At 36.0% G+C, this 23,270-nt stretch overlaps 1 protein-coding gene across 1 annotated transcript in view; it reads right to left on the bottom strand.

Annotated features, from left to right (window-relative positions):
• LOC111152149 (GDNF family receptor alpha like) overlaps positions 1–23,270 on the bottom strand; it is a 61,325-nt gene that overhangs the window by 32,207 nt on the left and 5,848 nt on the right. The window contains exons 3-7 of the mRNA XM_022510503.1: positions 22,551–22,703; positions 13,994–14,404; positions 10,694–10,750; positions 9,537–9,867; positions 6,432–6,682 (exon numbers count right to left, since the gene is read on the bottom strand). Coding sequence (XP_022366211.1) covers positions 6,432–6,682; positions 9,537–9,867; positions 10,694–10,750; positions 13,994–14,404; positions 22,551–22,703 — 1,203 coding nt within the window. The remainder of the gene's footprint in view (positions 1–6,431; positions 6,683–9,536; positions 9,868–10,693; positions 10,751–13,993; positions 14,405–22,550; positions 22,704–23,270) is intronic.

The following is a 23,270-nucleotide window of genomic DNA, read 5'->3' on the forward strand; positions in this document are numbered from 1 at the left end:
CCCGGTCTCCGGCCCGGAGGAGCCGAGAGCCCAGGGCCCCACTCCTCAGTGTGCCCTCAGAGAACAGCGCCGATTTACTCCCGTCACCCTGCCTCTGGCCGCGCTCCGAGCTGACCGAGCCTGCGACCGGTTCAAGGTAACCCCGAGCTTAGAGCTTACTCCTCGGCTCTGTCTCTGTAGCTGGCTTCCCTGTTCTAATACCTGTAAGCTCTCCGACACTCAGACACCCCTGATCCTTCTGTGACCCTGCGGGACCTGCGGCCACGCTGACCCTGCATGGGCTTCACCCCGGTTAAGCCTCTGGAACGATGTCCCTCAGCAGAACAGACTTTTAAAAGTCCCGATTTTGTGCTCCGTTGTTCCGCCGATTGCCGGGAGCCGGCCCCTCCCCCCGCAGTCTATCTTCCCGTCGCTTTGGATTCACTTCTCCGCCCGTCCTACCTTTCAGAAAGTGGTTGATTTTCTGTTTCTAGAGTTGCTGTTCTTCTTCTCTTCGATCTCCCGTTGGATTTGTAGGTGTTTGCAATCTTTAGATAAGCTATCTAGCTGATCTCCCGCTAGCTGAAGTAGCCTCAGCCTGCTACTTCTCCGCCATCTTGACTCCTCTCCTCTTGGTGATTCTCATATGCAGTAAAGATTGAGAACTACTGTCCTAGACAATATCATGTGTGCGTATTTCTGTTATGTATCATGCATATGTGTACTGCTGTATAGTTGTTTACCTCTGAATCTGGGGAGAAAGGATGGGATATGAAGAAAAACTTTTTAAAATACTTAAAAAATAGGGGCACCTGGGTGGTTCAGTGGATCTGACTCTTGATTTTGGCTCAGGTCATGATCTCAGGTTTTTGGGATGGAACCATGAGTGGGACTCTGTGCTCAGCAGGAGTCTGCTTGTCCCTCTCCCTCAGCTCCTCCAGGAACTCACTCACATACCTCTCTCTCAAATAAATAAATAAAATCTTTTTTAAAAAACAAAAAAAAATAATGGTAATGTTCTATATCTTAAATTGAATGGTAGATATATTATTTTCTATACATGTCTTTTTTTTAAAGATTTTATTTATTTATTTGACAGAGATCACAAGCAGGCAGAGAAGTAGGTGGGGGTGGGGGGGGAAGCAGGCTCCCTGCTAAGCAGAGAGCCCGATGCTAGGCTCAATCCCAGGACCCTGAGATCATGACCTGAGCTGAAGGCAGAGGCTTTAACCCTCTGAACCACCCAGGTGTCCCCATACATGTATTTAAAAAGAAAAATTGTTCCCAAATTATGCTTTTTTCAGGTATAGGTAACATTGTGTTATGCTAGTTTCAGGTATACAGTGTAACGATTCACAATTCTATACATCACTCAGTACTCATCAGCATAAGTGCACTCTCAACCCCCTTCACCTATTTCACCCACCCACCTCCTCTGTGGCAACCACCAGTTTGTCATCTATAGTTTAAGAGTCTGTTTTTGGTTTTGTATTCTACTTTTTCTTTGGTAACTATTAATGGCAGTGGAGATTACCCAGTTGAAGAATGGTTGACTATTCAAGAAATGATTTTAAAACTTCCTATTTACGTAACCCAGATAACACATAGCAGGTCAAGATCTGAGCAAAAGCCCAAATATAACAGATCATCACTTCTCCCTAAGAGATTATGAAATTAAGATTATTTTAAGAGGTGTGCAGATTAGTGAATTCTCACATATCAATACAAATTTCTGATACAGGTAACAAAAATTCCACTTACTGATACTAAAAAAGGCAGATGTGTCAGACAAAGAATATGAGTAGGTCAAAGACAGAACATTTCCAAAAAACCACTGAACAAATGTTCAGCATCACTTATAATAAAATGTCAATTAAAACATTAAGATTTTTCTAAGAATGTAATTGGAACAAGCTTTTTTTTCCCTAGTTTTTACCAAATTTAAAAATATAAAAATCCAATGGTCTACTAATCTCACTGTTTGAAATATAGTCTATTGAAATGCCAACTAAAATGTGCAATGACATTAATTTTAACAATGCCTATCATAATAAATAATCACTTTCAACCTAAATGTCCAAATTATTAGTTATAGATTAAATAAATTATGGTATACACATATGTATGCATATGTGTGCACATATACTGTGGGATGTTATGCAACTTTAAAAAAAATAATAAAGTCATCAAATACGTATGTATTACAAATATCCCACCATATATTTTCAAGTTAAAAAGCAAATTGTACAATGAATTCTGGAACACTGAAAAGAAATAAAATAAAATAATAAACAAAAACAAAAACAAAATAAAACAAAAAGCAAATTGTAAAGAATTATGTATAGTTTCATTCCATTAAAAAATATTTGTATATGTGTGCATCAGTGTGAGGTGGGCATCTGTTTACATGCATACAAAGTTTTCAAGTTATGTATGTATTATAAGAAAAAAAGTTTCAAAATAATGTGTATCAACTTTGTTAACCTTGACGCTCTTTAAAGAATAGGATTAGGGGCAGAATTTTTTATTTCTGTTTTCTTTAAATTTTGTTTAAACTTCTATTATATCTGTGTTGATATGCTTTCCATTTCCCATAGGATTTAATAGAGAAAGGTAGTCTCTTTTTATTTTTATTCTTTAAAAATCATTCTTCAAAAAGAAAAGAAAAAAAAAAACTGAGTCTTTAGAGGCAGAATAGTGATGTGTCCAAATCTCTTTGACTACAGTTGACATTAAAAAAGGCAATGTTGAGCAAGGCAAAATAGAACATTCCTGTCAGTGCCAGGTACCCTCACATCTGCAGACTTGAGTCTTTCAAGGGAACAAGGAAACACAGCAGTACTCTTTCTGTTCCTTCCACTTCTGGAAGGCTCTCAGTCTCAACCAGTTCCTCTCTCTTCCATTTTACCCACCTCTCTCTGAGCTCTAACTGTCATAGACTTGCTCTGTGCTGCAAGATATAGGGGAAAAGGAAGTCTGTATGGATCCACAAGTGTGGTGTTAAGAGGAAGTTAGTGGCCAAATACACAATCTGCTCAGGAAAAAGTTAATTTGTCTAAATCCAGTCCTGCATGCAGGAATGGAGGTGGGTTCTTCTGCGTGTTTTCAAAGCTAGCAGAACTAAGAGGTTCCCATGGAGAGGGCTTTGGAGCATGTGCAGATTCGAGCTTGTCTTTACCATTTCACAGGCAGGAAGGAGAACATAGCAGCCTCCATAGCAGGCTCCAAGTCAGCCAGCCTGGGTTTGATCCTGAGGCTGCTGCCTGCTCCTGGGTGTAGAACCCTGAGCAAGCCATTTTATCCCTTAGATTCCTTTTCCTCATGTATGAAATGGAGAAAATAATAGTATCTAACTCACTGAAACGTTAAGACTAGATGAGAAAATGTAACTGAAAAATAAGCATTCAATAAATGCTAACTACTCTATAATTATTTGTAATTATTATAAGACTGGCTTGGAGACATCCATGAAGATTATTTCCAGATGAACTTATGCTCCAAGCAAGTGTTTTTCAAACTTCAGGCAACAACAGATTAGCTCGCATGAAGTCATTTTAGTGGGAGTAGTCAGCGTTGTAATTAATGGACAGTTAATGGAACAATTAATGTAATAGAAGACATTGCACATCAAAAGCTAATGTAACATGCCTTGCCTTCTGCTGTCTGGGGTCAAATGAATTTGAAAAATAATGCTTCTAAGCCAAACAAAGGTGGCAAACTGAAAATCTTCCAAAACTACCCTCTCAGCCCTACTCCATTCAGCTCCTTTCAAGAAGAGTGAGCCAAAGCCCAAGAGCTTTGGAAAGGAGCTACATGGACGAATCATTTCGATGATGCATGAGCAGGCCACAGTGATGTGAGTAGTCAGGATGGAAACATGTTAGGGAAATGGTTCCTTCAAAACTGTCGTTGTGCTTCTTCTCAAGTACCTGGAATAGGGGATAAAGGTTTGTAAGAACTAGCCAGGCTGAAAGACTTAGTTCTTGCTTTGTTTTGAAACGTTTCCTGTCAATTCAAGAACTATGATGGAAGGCCTTGAATGTTCCTTTAATTCTTCAAAGCTGTCACTTGAAACTCCTACTTTTAGTAAGTGATGTTTGAAAAGAAAATCTCACAAAGTTTAGTCTAAGTGAATAAAGAAAGTGAAAGAGTTTTGAATTTTCATTTGTCCAAAACATTACATAGTACTTCAATGTTTATGGCTTTTTAAGTGTCCATTTCTGCTGTTTTTCTACAAATTTTTTGGCTGTGTACAGGTTACAGCAGCTAAACACAATGCACATAAAGTATAACAATGATTAAAAACACATGGGAGAAAATCAGATTCGGAACTGGAATTAGGTTGTCGGGACCGGCATTTTTAGGAACTGATTTACCGCTGACATGTAGGATCTTCCTATTTTTTTTTTTTCCTGGATATCATTTAATATGGAAAAACCCACTTATAAATTACCATGGTAATATAACTGTATTTATTTCTGTTGGTTTAAATTATTTTATTTATTTTTACTTTATTTTATAATTTATAATTATAAATTAAATTATTTATTTATTATTCCTTCTATAATGCTATTAACCATTCCTTATAAGTACCTTTAGTTCTAACAGGATTATCCACCTAATATTCCATTATTTATGGAATATGGCTCAACACAAGTAATGTTACAATTTTCCACTCTGTATCATGATTTAAGTTGAATATGAAATTTGATTTGAAATGGTGCTAATTATAGAAATTGTAAAAATTCCACAGAGACCTCTGTTGGAATTAAAACCATACACTCTGAGTTGTGTATGTGTTATCTAATACACAACAAATCACAATTTTGATCACATTAGTTAATGTGTATCTCTTTAGTATCTAAGAAAAAAGAAAACATTTAAAATGTGTGTATCTATATATAGTTAAATGGGTATGGTATAGATATATTCATAACTCTATCTGTCAAATTTATGTGTAAATATAAAGATCTGGTTTGCAGTAAAACAGTAAACATCTATGATTTTCTCCTTGGAATGGTATTTGCAGATTCCATGGTTACAATGAAGAGCCAGTGGGCCTGGGGATATTTTAAGACATGGATAGCTGTAAGGACAAACCCTTGAAGATGGATGATAGAGATGTCTTGAATTAATATGTGATCACATCCTTAGATTTTTTTTTTTTTCCATAAGATGCCTACACATATCCCTGTCAACCACTTGCTTATTCTGAGGCTCTGGGCAAATAGTAAAATTCCTAAATCTCAGTTTTTTAATTCGTAAAATTGAGTAAATATTACCTTTAAAGAATATGTTTCCAGCCTCTCATTACAGGTAGATGAGCAGACATGTTAAAGACCAAGAGCAGAAAAACTAAATCCAAGAGTCAATGTTTTACAGAGGTTGGGACAGCTGTATTAGATGATTAAATTAATGATCACCCAAAGAATCTATTATAATATAATATAATATATTATAATACATATAATACATATAATATAATATATAATATAATATAATAATATAATATAATAAAAATATATATCCTTGTATAGTTTCCTCTCATAGTGATTCTGGATTTGGTTATGGGACTGTCTCTGTCCAACAAGACATTAGCAAATGTGACAGATGCAGATAATTGGTAAGTACATGCAGATCGGGGCTTACCTGCTGGGAACGCGATGTCACCTGTGTAAGAGTCCAGAGTCAACTGCTAAAGAGGACACATGAGGAGAATCATGCATCCCAGTCAGTAGTGCTTGCTGGATACCATCTTGGACCATCCAGCCTCAGCTGAGTCCCTTGATGACAGTAGCTACTTGAGTGGCCCCCAGCAAGACCATTGGAAGAACCACACAACTAAGCTAAGCGCATTGTCCAGAATTATGAGCCAATAAGTGGTTATTTTAAGCTACTACATTTTGGGGTTGTTATTCATGATAGATAACTGACATACTCAGTAATCTTGTAGGATAAATCCTGCATGCTGTTGATATTGAAATCAATAAATGATACATAGGAGTGGCCAACCATATACATTAAAACACATATACCACTTACATATAAATGAGTAAAATAACAAATACACAAAACATAATTAGAAAATACATTTTAAAATGGAATAGCAGGTGCACCAGTGCAGCTTAGTCGGCGGCTGGGCGTCTGTCTTCAGCTCAGGTCATGATCCCATGTTCCTACGCTTGACCCTCACATCGGGCTTCCTGCTCAGCAGGGAGTCTGCCTCTCCCTCTGCCTCCTCAACCTGTGCACACACACCCCCCCACTGGCTTGTGATCTCTCTCTCTCTCTCTCTCTCAAATAAATAAAATCTTTTAAAAAATTTTTTAAAAAGATAAAATGGAACAGCAAACATAAGGTTGTCTTTGTTAAATTTTCTATGCTGGATTATTACTTTGTGCTGCATAGACAAAAAAAAAAAAAGTATGATTTACTGAATATATATAACTTACCAAAACATGATCTTCTATGAAGCATGTGTTGGAAAATCTTACACAGAGATTCTTCACTTTGTGTAATGGTCCTACAGGTGCACTGTACTTGAAGGACTGTCCCAAAGGTACCAATATAAGCTGCTTTGCAGTCATCACTTCCTGAGCAAATGAGGTCCTGCTGGCTTAAGGTACTGATGCAGAGCTCATCTTCATGGCACTTTCTAGTCACATGCTGCCAGCATTTTGACTGAAATGTTCTATAGCGCCTCCTAGAAAGAATCAAGAAATGCAATTCCTCTGAATAATATTATCTTGCAATAGCACTTGGTGTTGCCTCACCTAATGAAAGACTGGTATCAAACAAAAGACCTTCTAAACCCCAGTACATAGCTGAACACAGAGTTAGTACATACAAGCATCCTAACAGAGACTGTCAAAGAAGAGAAACCTTGTGAATTATTTTCCTTTTGTGATGAAAGACAGAGGCTAAGTTTAGGATTCCCTGGATGAATCATCCTTCACTACTAATTTTAATTCAATGGGTGATGCTTTGCAGTATAAACTACTTGGTGGAATCATTAGCAGGATTTTTGAAGCAGAATGTACTTTTGTGGCTTACATTTGGCCACTGTCTCACACCAAGTGATTTCGTATAAGTCTCTTGACCTTTCCAGCCAGTTCTCACACAGGATGGAAGGAACTGTACTTTTTTCTCAATATTTCTGAGCAGACTAATGAGAATTTATAAAAACTTTGAGCTTCTCCAGCAGCAAGAGCTAATTTAAAGCAAGAATTAGGAGTTTATTTAATGACTGAGATAATCCATTAGAATGATATCAATTCATAACTTTTCTGACTATGTATTTGATTCGTGCTATACTAGATTTGAATGAAAAGTCCAGATAATGTACAATAATTTCATTTTTAAAACTTTCACAGAAAGAAGATATTCTCAGTGCAACCAAGGATATTAATCTGCCTACTTAATATTTATCACCTAAAATTACTTCTTACTCTTTCTTGAACAGATCACTGTCAAACAAGCATGAAAACCCTCTGAGTATATAGGCATTTATCATGAGCTTACTTGTTCACATGGTTATACTCCGCTTATCCAGAAATATTATTTTTAATAATTTCATATTTTAAATAACTTTAAAGGAATCAGTTTTTTAATGTAATGGGAAAAAATAATCAGTGCCTATTGAAGTTTATATTTAAGAAATTCCTACAAAAGTTTTGAGCCAGAAGAACAATTTAATGCAGTTAAAGGTTTTATGGAAAATATTATGTAAATCTAAGTGTTGACAGTATGGTTTATCATTTATGAGTTGATGGAGAGTAGATTTGTACCTAGGAGTCATTTACTCATTTTTGAATATGTGTTTTGCTATAGTTAAGTCGTGTGACTTATCTACTCATAGAAGTTATTTCATTCAGAAAATTAGCTGTGAAATTCGGAAAAAAATGCAAATGTGACAAATGTGACCTTTCTTGCTCTGAGCTATCACACACTAGACTACTCTTCCACATTAAATGTTTATTTTGATCTTTAAGTGATTTTGCTATTTATGGGGTTTTATTTATTTAAATGAAATTAAATAGTCCCGGATTCAAGACACTGGGAAAACTGATATGAAGATTTTTTTCTGAAGAGAAGCAAAAGATGAATCCATATATTAAATTATATAATTTAATGTTGGTTGTTTAAATAAAGCTCCTTGACCTGGTAACATCAATGTTACAAATCATTTTGATTCATCAGATTTATTCAGTACTCTCATTCTTTGCTGCATTTTCTTACTCGTCCAAAGAGGCCCACTTCACTGTGAATTTCTTACCACACAAAAGATAAATTCATCTTGAATATACAAGGAAATGTGTTAATGAAGACTGCAGTGAGGGAAAGAAAAAGCCAGTGTTGAATTAGATTTATGGCTCCCAAGAGTAATTACCTGCAAAGGTTCCGTCTAGTCTCAACTAGCAGCAAGAGTGGAAGTTTTGAAAAGTGAGCCAGCTCATTCATACTTCTGCTCAACATCCTCCAGAACCCCTCCCTTTCCCTGGGAGCAAAAACCAAGTCCTTAGTGTCTCCCTAAGCCTTATGTGATCTAAGCCTGCCTGCCCCGCCATTCCAGTTTAATGTCTAACTGCATCTCCTACTGCTCCCCCCCCATGTAGGCTCAACCTTCATTGCTTTTTGAATATGCTGTATTTTTTCCTCAACACTGGTTGATCTGTTTGGTATCTCTTTTTTCAGATGCTTACTGAGAGAGGCTCATTTTCCCACATCTTCAAATCTGGTAAAATGCTCCCTACTGGGACCTTACTGTTCGCATTGAGCTCTTTCTGCCCATTCACAGAGGCACTCATTCTGTCCTCTCCCTTTGCCTGTTAATCTCTACAACACTCATTACCTTAGAATATACCTTTTGACTTACTTATTATCCTTCTCCCCCTACTAGAATATAAGTACCCCCCCCACCAGGGCAAGCATTTTGCCCTTGTGTGCACTGATGCCTGAATAGTAGAAGGTGCTTGATAATTATTTATTTAAATAAACAAATAAATGACTGACATTACTTCCCTGAAAATCAAGGGTGTGAGGTTGGGAAGAGGAGAATGGGTACATTTCTGACATCATAGCATACATATGTGCTGGGGATGTCCAAACTGAAGTCAAGCTACCTTCTCCTCCCGGATCTCCAGCCTAAGAGAGAAAGATTCATTCTGAGGTTTGAAGAGGCGCCATGTCAAAACTCTATGGCATTTAACGACCTTGAGTCATCATACCCAAGACCAAATTAAACTGACATGCCAGGCAGGTCTATTTACTAATTCATTAGTCTCACTTGGGTGTATAATTTTAATAATACTATTTCATGGCTACCAGATCCTGACACACTGAATTCACTTATTCCAAAAACATGTTCTGCATTTGAATTTCAAAAAGGACACTACACATGTACCCCAGATTGAAAAATATGAGTCGTCTGGCTTTGTTTACATCATGTTGGATGAAGGTGGGAACTCCAGCTAATGTAATGAGATCAAGTGTTAGGACTGGACTGTAACAAATAAGGTGCCGAAATAAGAAAGTAAGGTATGCGTGTTTTTACTCACCTGCATAATTCATCATTTTGGCAGCTGTGAATTACATCGAGGCAAGTAGGTGGTGGAACTATGTTCACTGCACATGGCTTGCTGTGAAGAGCTTCTTTGGACTGCTGACAAGGGATATCAGATTGAGCACAGTCACAAAAAGCCAACATCTGGGCAATGTTAAAAGGCATATTCTGATAGAAGAACCGTATGGCTGCTTGGCAGTGTTTCACATCACACAGATTTCCATTTGCTGAGCAAGCTTTAAGGTAAGGGACCAACTGTGTGTTACAGACCATATCCCCTACACACGCCTCTGCCACTTCCAAACAGGACTGGATTCCTTTGATTCCTGAAAGCAAGGATATGTCCAGGTCATGGAAAAGTAAACACAAATCTGTACATACAGAATCTGCAAAACACTGAGAAGTCTATGAGCAAAACACAATGATGTACCAATGTGCTGCTTGGGGCCAACGTTACTTTCTCCGCCCCCCCCCCCCCAAGAGTTAGTATAAATTAGCAGTGGGCTATTTGAATCATCTTTCATTTATACTGGGTACATATTGTGATCTAGAAACCATGGGGAGTGTGTAGGGCTAAAACTGAGTGGAAAAAAAAATCTTGAGTCCAAGTTTCTCAAACACAAACAATAAATCTTCAGAAATTGCATTTGAGGTCTATAGCTTAATGTGAGTTCATGGGCTCAAATCAAAATGATTTTTGTTCTGTTGCACCTTTTATTTTGGGTGAAAATCTTGACTAAAGGCTCCACAGAGTTACGTACTTATTCTAGCACATAAAGATGTTCATATTCTGGAAAACACAACTACATGTGAGTGCCTCCACACCCCCCCACAAACATATATACACAAAAACAGCCTCAAACAATTAACTTATGTGATCAAAATACCAGTGAAATTTAACCAAGATCTAGTCTTTGGTTTTAATTATAATGTATTCCTCAGCATAATTGTAAATAGAGAATGGATAGGTGAAACAGTTGCTTAGATACATGAATGGAAGAAATACGGTAATTTTGTTGCAATATTAGACTAGTAAAAAACCACAGAATTCATTTTATATTGGCATATCTTTAAGAAAGCTAGTAACTGTGTTTTAAATTATACTGCCTAGTATTTACAATGTAGATAAAAAATACAATGTATAAATATTACCCTGATAGGGAAGAGTAGTTAGATTCCACTTGGATTGATTATCCTCTTCCATGTTACCTAGAAAGAAGATAAAGAGACTAATTCATTAGTGAATAATTTTTAAATTTAATAGAAGAATGTGGGTTACATTTTTTTATTTTTTTTAAAGATTTTATTTATTTATTTGACAGAGATCACAAGTAGGCAGAGAGGCAGGCAGAGAGAGATGGGGGAAGCAGGCTCACCGCTGAGCAGGGAGCCTAATGCGGGGCTCGATCCCAGGACCCTGGGATCACGACCCGAGCGGAAGGCAGAGGCTTTAACCCACTGAGCCACCCAGGCGCCCCTGTGGGTTAATTTTTAAATTAATAATCAGGAAATAATCCATTTGAGCTCATGTAACACTTATTTAACCCTTGATACACAAAATTAGTTAAAGAAAAACACCCCCCACACACCCCCAAATATCAAGTGAGTTAAACAGCTCTGCTCTGAGGATTTAGTTACTTGAAGATTTAAACAAATGCTGACAATCAGACCATGTGTACTGAAGTAAACAAAGAATCTGGGGAGAAATTACAGAAGCAATATTGTCTGAATAAAAAAAAAATTCTTCCTAGTAGAGTCTTAATTAAATTGAAATACAATTTAAGGATGATTTGCACCTCTGATTTTCTTAGTCTCTTAGAATTTCTAGGAATTATAATCACAGAACTAGAGAATTGTGTTGATGGAAGGGAAGTCTGTGGTCAGCTACTTCCAAATCTTTCATTCAAGAAGCATTGGCTGAGTCCCTACTATGTACCTGGTGTCAGACTTAAGACACAGATATGTAGTCCCTGTCCTGGAGCATCCACAGCCTGGCACAGAATATACAGATCTAACAAAAAAAAAAAATCCAAAAAAAATATAAGGAGTGTGAATAGACATGTGCATAAAGTGATAGGGGAATAGTATGATCAGATTTGCATTTTAAAATAAAATTGAATTGTTGCCATTGACTATTAGGATAGTGACTTCTGTTATGACTTCATGATTCAATTTGTCCTTCCTTGAGCTGCCTGCACAGCCTCCTTGCCTGCCTATCTGCTGCCCATAAAAAGAAGGTACAAGCACAAGAAAATTCTTTTTTACCCCCAACTGGGTCCAGAATCTGTTATTTTCTCACTTTGCTACCACATTGGCCCAAGATAGCATGCATTTCTCTGTTGACCTCATCTAAGCTTATTTATCATCTATAAGTGAATGACCACCCCCCTTAGACTTACACCTATTCTACAGATCCCATTTTGTTGTGTCATACACAGAATTTAGACAACAATTCCATATGTGGGGCTGCTAAATTTGATATATTTACTTGGGTATTTTATATCACCTTTGACTTAACATGTCCCAAACTGACCTCTGACTTCTCTGTCCCTTACTGAAGCTTCTTCCTTCTGTGGTTGTTCTTGTAGTAGTTAATGAAAATAATGGCAGCCGTATCCTTCTAGTAACTCAGGACAAAAACCTTGGACTCAGCCTCCATTTCCTTTTTTTTTTTTTTCTCCTTCCATCCTCACATGGTTTGCTACTAGCAAAGTATATCCAGAACTGACAACTTCTCACAGTGGTCCATCATCTATCAATTTTTCTCTGTCATTATAAACGCTTCCTAACTGGTCTTCCTACTTGAGCCTTTGCTTGTCTTCCAGTCAATGATCAATTAAAAAAAAAAAAATCAGGATTATCCTTTTAAAAATAGGAACCAGATCATGACAATCTCTTAATGAAAATTCTTCAGTAATTTTCTGTATCCCTGAGGGAAAGAGCCAATGACCTAGAAAGTCCTACCTGGTCTTGTCCTTGTTTTATTTCTGATCTCACCTCCCACACCCCTCTCCCATATTCTTTCTTCTACCTATGTGTCTCCCCTTAGCTCTTCCTCAAACCTCCAGACACATGTCCAGTTGAAGACCTTTAACTCCCCATTTCTCCTGCCTTAACTGCTTTTTTCCCAAATATCCACAAGGTTCATTCCCTTACCTCTTTTAGTCTTTGCTCAAACATCAATTTAAGAGTGCAACTGCCTGGCTATCCTCTTAAAATTACAAATCACTCACTCGGACCTCTTTTTCCCCCTCTGCTTCAGTTTTCTCCTTAGCATTCATGTTGTTTAAAATATCCGTCTTATGGGTGCCTGGGTGGCTCAGCTGGTTAAGCGATTGCCTTCAGCTCAGGTCATGATCCTGGAGTCCTGGGATGGAGACCCACATCAGGCTTTCTGCTCAGCAGGGAGTCTGCTTCTTCCTCTCACCCTTTCTCATGCTCTCTCTCTCAAATAAATAAATAAAATCTTTAAAAAAAAAATCCATCTTATGTCATTAATCCTTCTAATTTTCTCTTTGTCCCCATACTGGATTCTGTGGCCCAGTACTAAGACACACCCCAGGCTTTCATTTGCTCGACTGCACAAAGTTTGGTTGGGTGATGACACACACCAGTTCCTTTCTAGGCATTGCCATCATTTGAAGAAAGTTGCCACAGACAAGGTGACAGACTTTACCAGGGGACAGCTCATCCATTAGGACTAGCCCAGAGGAGTGGTGTAAGGATCAGGTCCCTTTCATTAACGGTCATTCCATGCCCAAACTTCCTGTGGAATAAACTATATTGGTTGAGGCAGCTGCTCTGTATTTCAGCTTCTCCCTCCACCTAATCCTCTTTTCTTCAGTTCCTTTTAGTTTCTGTTCCTAAACCCTCAGCTCAAACACATCTTTTGTGTGCAAACTTTTGTCTCAGAGTCTATTGCCCGGAAAAATGATTCAAGATGCTCCTCAATGTAGAGTGTAAACTCCTAGAGAGCAACAAGTTGTTTGCTTTGTTTGCTTTTCCTCCAGGTCTGAGCACATGGGCTGAGACATGGTAGGGACTCAAAAGAAAGATCTATTAAATAAATAAATAAGAGCATGTAACCACATTTTATCTATTTCTTTAATTTTTGAAATCTCCTAACAAACAACAAGCTTCTTGAATGAAGGCCAGGTGTTTGTTTTGTTATTGTGTGTGTGTTTTTTTTAATCATGCTGTATAATACCTAGCACATTTAAATGTCTCATAAGTATTTTTCAAATGAATGAATGAATGAATACAATTAACATTATGCTAAAACCTTCTAGCATTTGCCTCGCTTGCCTCTTAATAATCCATTTTGGACAAAATCATGGCATTCATTTTTTATTTTTAATTTTCTAAGAGAAACAGGCAGAAATGACAAAGCAGGAATCAGAAGTTAAACATTCTTTAATTAATATATGTTCCTAAGTTCTTTAGAATACCAACCTGAAAAAAAGTCTTGTTTGAATCCATCTTCATAGTTGTCACTGAAAGCTGAAACTTGATTCATCTGAGCATCCTGTATACAAATGTCTTCAAACAAACTTTTCCAAATTTCAGTGCACTCTGCTTTTGAAGGGTCGTTGCAATGACAATTCCACAATATTGTTTTTTTCAGGCTTTCTCTTAATGTGGCACACAGGTAGCCTCCATCGAGGGTCTTGCATTGTTCTGATTCCCTCCCGCAGGTTTTCTTAAAATTTTCATACAACAGAGTACAATGTTCTGATTCTTGGCAAATATGTGCTGCTATGACACAGTCACTATCTTTTCCAACCATTACTGTTGTGTCTTTCTGATGCAGCCATTGTGTGGTATTTGACTGTCCAGCCAAATGTAAAGACAGAGCTGATTCTTCTTTAACTAAAATTTTAAAAATTGACAAAAAATTAAATAAGTTCATTTACTTGTGATATTTTAATGTTTTACATAAAGTATATAAACTTATTTTTTAAGGAAGATTATTTATTTTAGAGACAGAGATGGAGACAGAGTGAGTGAAGGGAGGGGCAGAGGGAAAGGGAGAGAGAGAATTCTCAAGCAGACTCCCTGCTAAGCATAGAGTCCTACCTGAGGCTCAATTCTAGGACCCTGAAGTCATGACTTGAGCTGAAATCAAGAGTCTGGCACTCAACTGACTGAGCCACCCATGTGCCCCTAAGCTTATCTATTGTCTTTCAAAAACCATTAAAAATATTTCAAGAGGGCTACAACAAATGATCCTGAATTTCTAAAAATTAAAAGAAAAACACTGATTATTGATAGTTTATATAACCACATAATGGTAATGTTCAATTGCTTTGGATGACATTTGGTTCTTATCATTTATTTTTGTCCAAAGTTTCATTACATTTTGATGATGACTGGTAGAAATCGTGTGTAACTTAAGATACTTATAAAATAATAGATTATTTCCCTTGTATAAATTTTTATGGATTTCTCTTTTCTACTAGAAATGTGCTCAAACTGTTTCTCCACCTTTTTAAAAAATTATCATTTTCCCCTTAACAAGCATTTTTAGACCTTTATTTTTCTAAGTCACCAACCTCCTTGTAAAATTTTAGTTCCACAGATATACTGTTTGGGAACTGGATGCGTATCTCTGCTTTAAATATAATAAAGAGTAAAAGATTTTTTGCCCAACCCCATGTACCAATTTTCATCCCTTGGAGGTTTTATTCCTCATTGAAAACACATGTTCTACTAGATAGTTCCAACAAACCCATAATTCTATGAACTTTATAGAAAAAAAGATGAGAAAAACAACTTCAACATGAGACTCCAAGTCAGCTTAGCATAGGCTTTATGATGTATACTCTCTACGTCTAAAATGTCTTATCTTCTGAGGTACTTCAAAAAAGATATCCACAATAAAAAATTCCTTGACCCTATCATTCTTCCAAAAGTCTTTTTTTTTTTTTTTTTTTTTTTTTTGTTTTTTTTCGAAAAAAAAAAAAAAAAAAAGATGGGGCGCCTGGGTGGCTCAGTGGGCTAAGCCTCTGCCTTCAGCTCGGGTCGTGATCTCAGAGTCGTGGGATCGAGCCCTGCATCGGGCTCTCTGCTTGGCAGGGAGCCTGCTTCCCTCTCTCTCTCTCTGCTTGCCTCTCTGCCTACTTGCAATCTCTCTCTCTCTCTCTCTGTTAAATAAATAAATAAAATCTTTTAAAAAAAAAGTTTAACTTTGTTTTATTAAATTAGTTTTCTTTTACCTTAGTTTCTACAAGACACCCTTATACAAGACAAGGATAACATAATCAATTTCATGATATGAAAATGTTTATTTAATAACTGCTAGGGCATCCTTACAAGCACTAGTCTAAGTCTAGCCTCTGTAATGCTGCATATGTTTTAAAACATACAATACTATAGCATTTTGCACATTTCTCAAATAAAAGCTCAAGACGGATTGTTATAATTATATAAATCAGGCTCCTTTACTAGAATAAAGGCTGTCTCTTCTATTCCTTTTGGCTAGCATGCTTGCATCCATAAGATACATCTGATTTAATGCTGTCCTCATATAATTAGTTCTATTATATTGGTAATTATATATTTTGAAATAATCTATAAACCTGTCTATATGTTTGATCAAACTGTCTATCTAAATATCTTTCTATTTATATATTTAATTAGCTGGGCTAAATGAAATAATATGGCTAAATGTCAATTTTACTCTACTATGTTTTCAGCTATCAAGAGCAGGGACTATTTTAGTCATCTCTTTTTTTTTTTTTTTAAAGATTTTATTTATTTGAGACAGAGAAAGTGAGAGGTAGCAGGTGGGGAGGGGCAGAGGGGGAAGGAGAGAATTTCAAGCAGGCTCTCTGGTGAATGCACAGCCCAATGTGCAGGGCTCATCTCACAGCTCTGAAAGCATGGCTTGAGCTGAAATTAAGAGTCAGAAGCTTAACCAACTGAGCCACCTAGGTGTCCCATGTTTTATTCAGCTTTATATCTATCCTTCAGCATTTATAAAATGTCTACACATATTAACTAAATAATAAATACAGGCAGACACATGATTTAGGGTCTCAAAAATATGTTTAACAAATTTAAAGTACTTACACGATATTCATTGGTCATTTACTAAGTATCAGATATCAGGTACTACACTGGGTACTTTATCATATTAAGAAAAAAAGAAAGAAATGCTAAAGCTGATTTGCTCAAGAAGTTTACAAGATGTCAATGAAGAATAGAAAAATACATGCCTATATATGTTGGGGAATGTTTTGAGAGTCTAAAGTGGGGAGAGAGGGAAGAAGAGTGGGAAGGGGAACAGGGGGGAGTGGGGAGAGACAGGGAAAGGGAGAGAGAAAGAGAGATCAATCATGGCTTGCTGGACTGATGATCAGAGTCTATGAGGGTACCATAGTTAAGATAGGATGAATGAGAAGATTTTAATCATTTCCTTTCTCACTCTAAGCTCAATGAAAAGCAAACAGCTAATGCTTCCTGTATCCATAACAACTAGGTCTTGTCCATCATGAAGTGCATTTGTGAGGCTATGTCAGTGTTCTCTTCTACAATGATTTTATATTCCTGGCTTATCAATATTGCCACATAGTTGTCTTTACTAAGTGTCTATTGTGTGTGTAGGGGGAACGGGGGGGAACTGATTTCAGTTTAACTGATTTAACTTTGTATGTACCTATTGACTGGTAACTATATTTTTTTAAAAACTGGTGTGATTAAAAGTGGCTAGAGAGATAAAAATTAAGTTGTCTTGTCATTGTGAAACAAAAGTCAATAAATATTTTAGTATTTCAATATGTTTTCATTTCAGCCTACTTCAATCAAAAACTAGTAAAGACCTATTAATTAGCTAACTAATCTCATTTTGGGCTCTATCATTTTTTATGCCATCTCAGCATTTGTAACTGTTGACTATTTTCTCTCTATCCCTTTCATTGACTTCAAAAACTCTTTCTGTGGTTTCTTTCCATGTCTTTTAAATCTTCTTTTTTCTCTTCAACTAGATCATGAATGTCATTATCAAAATCTTTATATTGTCACTTTATAGTCTTTATAGACCAATCCTATCTTATTTCTTATGGTTTTATCTGCTTCTTATAAACCTATAACTCCAAAACCTGTATGTCTATTTAATTTTATCTTTTTTTGTGTGTGTCTATTTTAGATTACTCTCTTCAGTGCAAGATCCATGTTTCCATATGCAAACAAGATGACACACATTCCTTCATTTCTTTTTTGAAATTATTTGTATCATGTAAAACTTAAAACAAAATGCTAACATTCCTAACAGGAATGTTCCAAAGCACTCTCCAGATGCAATGTCTCCAAAATATTACTCATCACCTCTGTCTCCAATCCTGTACTTTATTGCTTCTTCCCTATCTCAGTGTATCACGGTATCCTGTCCCAAGCCAGCAACTTGTAGAACATACTTCATACATTTCATACTCCTCATATCCAACTGTCTCTAATACCTATCAATTATAATTCATAAACATAACTTACTTTGGCTTTCTCCTCATAGTCCTCAGCACCAATGTGTTAGTTTAGGCATGCAACACCTCTCTCCCAAATGATTTTGATGGCCTTTTAATTGACATCCCTGGCCTGCATCTTTCCCTTCCCTTCATTCTGTCCTTTGCACTCCTGCCAGTGATACCCTTTGAAAAGCTGATTCTGCATTCCTCTGTTTAAAATGCATTAAGAGCTCCTTGCAATAACAGTTTGAAGTCTAATCCCTTTAGAAAGATCTCTAAGTTCAGCTTTCCTCCTTCTTAGAACATCTGGTTTCTTTCCAGCATCATTTCCTAATACTGCTCTGTTCTATAGATCAGCTTCACAAAGGATTTGTTTCTCTTCAAATGTGCTCTGCTTCATTCTATTTCCTCTGTATAGAACATCCATGTTGTCTAATGAGCCAAATTCACCCTAAAATCCCAAGTCTGTCATTTCTTCTATGAAACCTTCTGAGTCACCAATCTTTATTCCTCTATAACTTCAAGTACTTTATGAAAGGGGTGGGGGGAGAGAGAGAGAGAGAGTGTATGTGTGTGTGTGTGTGTGTGTGTGTGTGTGTGTGTGATCTAGCATGTATCACATTGAACAGGTGATATTCATCATTTACCATTTTAATTAATAATTGAACTAAAAGTAACAAAGGTATCTTGGAAATCCTCAAACATTTGGAAATTAAACAATAGTATTATAAATAAACCATGAATCAAAGAAGTCACAAGGGAAATGAGAAAACATTTTGAACTGAATAAAAATGAAAATACAACATACTAAGATTTGTGGATGTGACTAAAACAGTACTTGGGAAGGAGATTTATATAATGAAATAATTATAGGAGGAATGACAAAAATCTCAAGTCAATGATATAAGCCTTTATCTTAAGAAACCAGACAATGAGGAGCAACTGCAAGTCAAATCAAACACAATAACCAAAAATAATGAGCAAAACTGCGAGACAGAGAGAGACAAAGAGAGAGGAATACACAAGTTCACCAGTGTCTGAAGGAAAGAGAAGATACCACTGTAACGCCTATAGACACTTAAAGGACAATTTGGGGATAATAAGAAGAACTTAGCAGAGAGATAGGAAAAGGTAAAAAATAAATAAATAAAATGGAAACTCTAAAAACAAAAATTCAACATAAATCCAACAAATGGGAACATTCACTGAACATTCACAAACTACCAAACTCAACTCAGTAAGGAATAGGTAAGTGAAACAGTCCTATAACAACTAAACACATTGAACATTTTAAAACCATCCAATGAAGAATAGCCCAGCTATCTGCACTGGTGAATTAAATCAAACATTTAAGGAAGAAATAATACTAATTCTTTGTATCCTGTTCTAGAATAAAGAATAGGAAGAAAAACTTCCCAACGCATTAAGAAACCAGCATTATTCAGACAATAAAATCAGAGAAATACACTACAAGAGAACAATATTCCAATATCCCTCATGAGCATAGATTAAAAACCCTTAATAAAATATTAGCAGATTGAATCAAATAATATATAAAATGAATAATACATCATCACTGATTAGTATATAGCCTCAGAATAAAGGGTGAGAACAAACGTTCACAAATCAATAATAAAATTCACCACATAAAAGAAAAGTAAAACATGATCATTTCGATAGAGGCAGGAAAAGTATTTGCAAAACTTAATATTTGTTTATCCATTCATGATAAAATCTCAAAGCAAACGGGGATATAAGAAGGAATTCTTCAGCCTGATAAAGGGAACCTGCAAAGGACCTACTGCAAAAACCATTCTTTATGGTGCAAACCTAACGCATTTCTCTGAAGACAGATAAAAAGCAAGGATGGCCACTCCCAAGGATCCTATTTAACAACATCTAGGAGGTTCCACCCAGAACCATAGAGCAAAGAAAAGAAATAAAGGCCTACAGATTGGGAAGGAAGAAATAAAATTCTGTCTACTCACAGATATGAATATTTAGATCTATATGGACAGTCCTATAGATTTTACCAAATAAAAGATACATAAGAACTAATCAGTGAGCTGAGCAAGTTATAGGATATAAGGTCCGGATAATATATCAATTTTATTTTGATAGGTTCTCTATACTCAATTGGAAATTTAAATATAAAATAAGTTACTATTTACAACAGCATCAAAAAATGAAGCATATTTGCATATATCAACACAATATAAGAATTATACACTGAAAACTACAAAATATGATAAAAGAAATCAAAGAGATCTTAAATGAATGGGCAGACATATCATGTGTCAGTTCTACCCAAACTGATATTTAGTTTCAATGTAAGCACACCAAAATGCTAATTTTTTTATAGAACTGACAATCTGATTGTAACATTTATATGGGAAGTCAAAAAATAGCCAAAACAATTTTTTAAAAGAACAAAGTTAAAGGAATTATACTACTTGATTATAAGACACCCCATAAAGTTAAATAAATAAGACTGTAGAGTATTGGCAAAAGTACAGAAATACAGATTATTGAAACAGGATAAGAACTCTAGAAATAGAGCCACTAATATACTGCCCAAATGAGTTTTGAAGGTGAAACTCATAGTCTCTTTAGCAAGTGGGGTAGAACAGTTGTCTATCCTTATAGGGGGAAAAAAAAAAAGGAATCTAACCCATTGTTTGTACCAAAATCAAAAATTAACTCAAGACCTAAACTACATTAATTTCTAGACCATATGAGAAATATTTCTGTGATTTGGGGTTGGATAAAGATTTCTTAGATGCAACATCACAGGTATTATTCAAGAAAAAAAAGTTGGCATCTTGCACGTGAAAAAAAAAGAGAAGAAAAAAAAAGAAAAAAACCTGGTTATCATTAAAGTTTAAAAAGCAACAGACTTCTTTTTTTGGGGAAGATATTCCTAAGGAAATAAATAAAATGACATAGAGGGGAAAATATTGTTTCCAGAACACATGTTCTGATAAATCCTATTCGATACAGAGAAGCAACTCTTAAAACCCAGTAAAAAAGCCAAAACTCAAATTTAAAATGAGCAAAATTTTGAAGAGATGCTTTACTAAATAATGTGTAGAGATGACATGTAAGCACATGAAAATATGTTCAACATTACTATTATTTAAGTGGAAATCAAACCTACAATGTGAGACTATTAAATACATATTAGAATGGCCCCCAAACAAAAACAAGTAAAAAACAAAATCAAGTGCCACTGAGAATGTGGAATGACTGAAACTTTTATACATTGATGCTTATGTCAAATTTGGAATATAGTATGGAAGCTCTCCATAAAGTGAAACATACACTTTCTTACAATTTCTTACCCAAGAGAAATAAAAACTCTATTTGTAAAAATCTTGTATGTGAATATTTATAATTTCTAAAAATCTGGAAACAATGCAAATCACTTTCAATGACGAATGGATAACCAATGTGTGGTATACAATGGACTAGTACTCATAAAAGAAAACAAACTTGTACATGAAACATTGGTGAACCTCAAATGCATTATGTTAAAAAAATAAGGCTTAAAGGCTACATGTTATATAATTCCATTTATGTGAAATTCTGGAGAAAGCAAAACCATGGAACAGAAAATTGTCCAGTGAGCTCACCATGAATGATTTGAGAGGTGGAACAATGAGGCCATGCATGATAGATGAGAGGTAAATGGGATATTAGAAGAAATGGTGTATTTCTTATAAAATGAGAATTTGACTGTGAAAGAAGAGGCAAGGACCCCATGACAGCATGTGCATTCCCAAGCTGACCACTCTTTTTTTTTTTTTTTTTTTTTTTACACTGGGAGAGAGGGAACACAAGCAGAGGGAGTGGGAGAGAGAGAAGCAGGCTCCCTGCTGGGCAGGGAGCCCGATGTGGGGCTTGATCCCAGGACCCCGGGATCGTGACCCGAGCCAAAGGCAGATGCCCAACCAACTGAACCACCCAGGCGCCCCCCAAGATGACTACTTTTCAGAGAGTGCAGAGGGACACTGAGGATCCAAACATTGATCACTTTAGAACTGTTTTATCCCACATATCCCTTTGAAAATCTTTATGAACCCTTAAGGACACATGCAGAGTTCTTTGATGACCACTACCTCAGTGTCAGCCTGGCTCTTTGAACAGGCAGTAAATAAATGCATATTAAATGATTAAATGACCCTACCGAAAGGCAAGTATAATTCTAGATACATGGTTATATTTTGGACTTTCTCTAATATCTTATTTGTCTTCTATCATTTAGATCTTGTGCAAAGCCATAGCAAACCCCACAAATACATGAATTGAGCAAGTGAATCTATACTCCTAATGAATTATAATTGAATGAAGCTTGCAATTATGGTTAGCAACTTCAGAAATATGTTAGGCACTTGCTGAGATCCACAGCTCACTGAACCTTAAATTACACAGAGAATTGATCAAATTATCAAGAAAGGAGAATTAATCAAATTACATAGATGTGGTTAATTTTGAAACTGTACTTTTCTTTTTCATGACTGTAAATATTCTGTATAACAATTTATTGTTACCTGATTCATTGATGCATGGTTCCCCAAGCAATTTGTTAATAGTACAATAGAGGTTATCAGTGCAGAGACAATCTTCAAATTGGAAATTGCTTTCCACCAAGGACTGGATGCTCAGGTTACAGTTTGATGAGTCCTTCATCTTGCAGAGGTTACCTGGGTTTTAGTCAAACATATAATATTGCTGATATTAATCTGAATATTGTCCTACCCCAAATGCTTTTAATGTATTAATCTGAGTAATTCATTATTATCATAAGATTTTCTGGGGTTGTTGCAAGATGTCCACAGAAGTGACTTTTTAAGCACAAAATCTCTTTTTACTGACTTTCTCCCCAGCATTTACTTTCTAAAATAGATTAAAGCTTGCTGTATTTTAAAATGACTTTATCCCCACTTAGAATGCCAATTTTTACTCTTCAATAGTGATCAAGGCTGTCCTTATATGAGGTGATCAGAATGATCTATAATCTTCACCACTTTGTCAGCTTAGCTATTTTATTAGCCATTTGTCATAATATTCTATTTTATTTTATATGTCTTTCTAAGATTATAATAAGAGACATGCACGTGGCTCAGAATTTACCATGAGAAACGAAGTGGTCCTGACACTTAGTAAGCACTCAGTAAATATTATTGAATAATGAATCTTTCATAATTACCAGTATTTCATTTTCTGCTTTAATTTACAAAGCCATATTTATCTACCCAAAAATTTTCTTT

The sequence above is a fragment of the Enhydra lutris genome, unplaced genomic scaffold, assembly GCF_002288905.1.
Source record: "Enhydra lutris kenyoni isolate GAN:26980312 unplaced genomic scaffold, ASM228890v2 scaffoldscaffold28, whole genome shotgun sequence".
Lineage (NCBI taxonomy): Eukaryota > Metazoa > Chordata > Mammalia > Carnivora > Mustelidae > Enhydra > Enhydra lutris.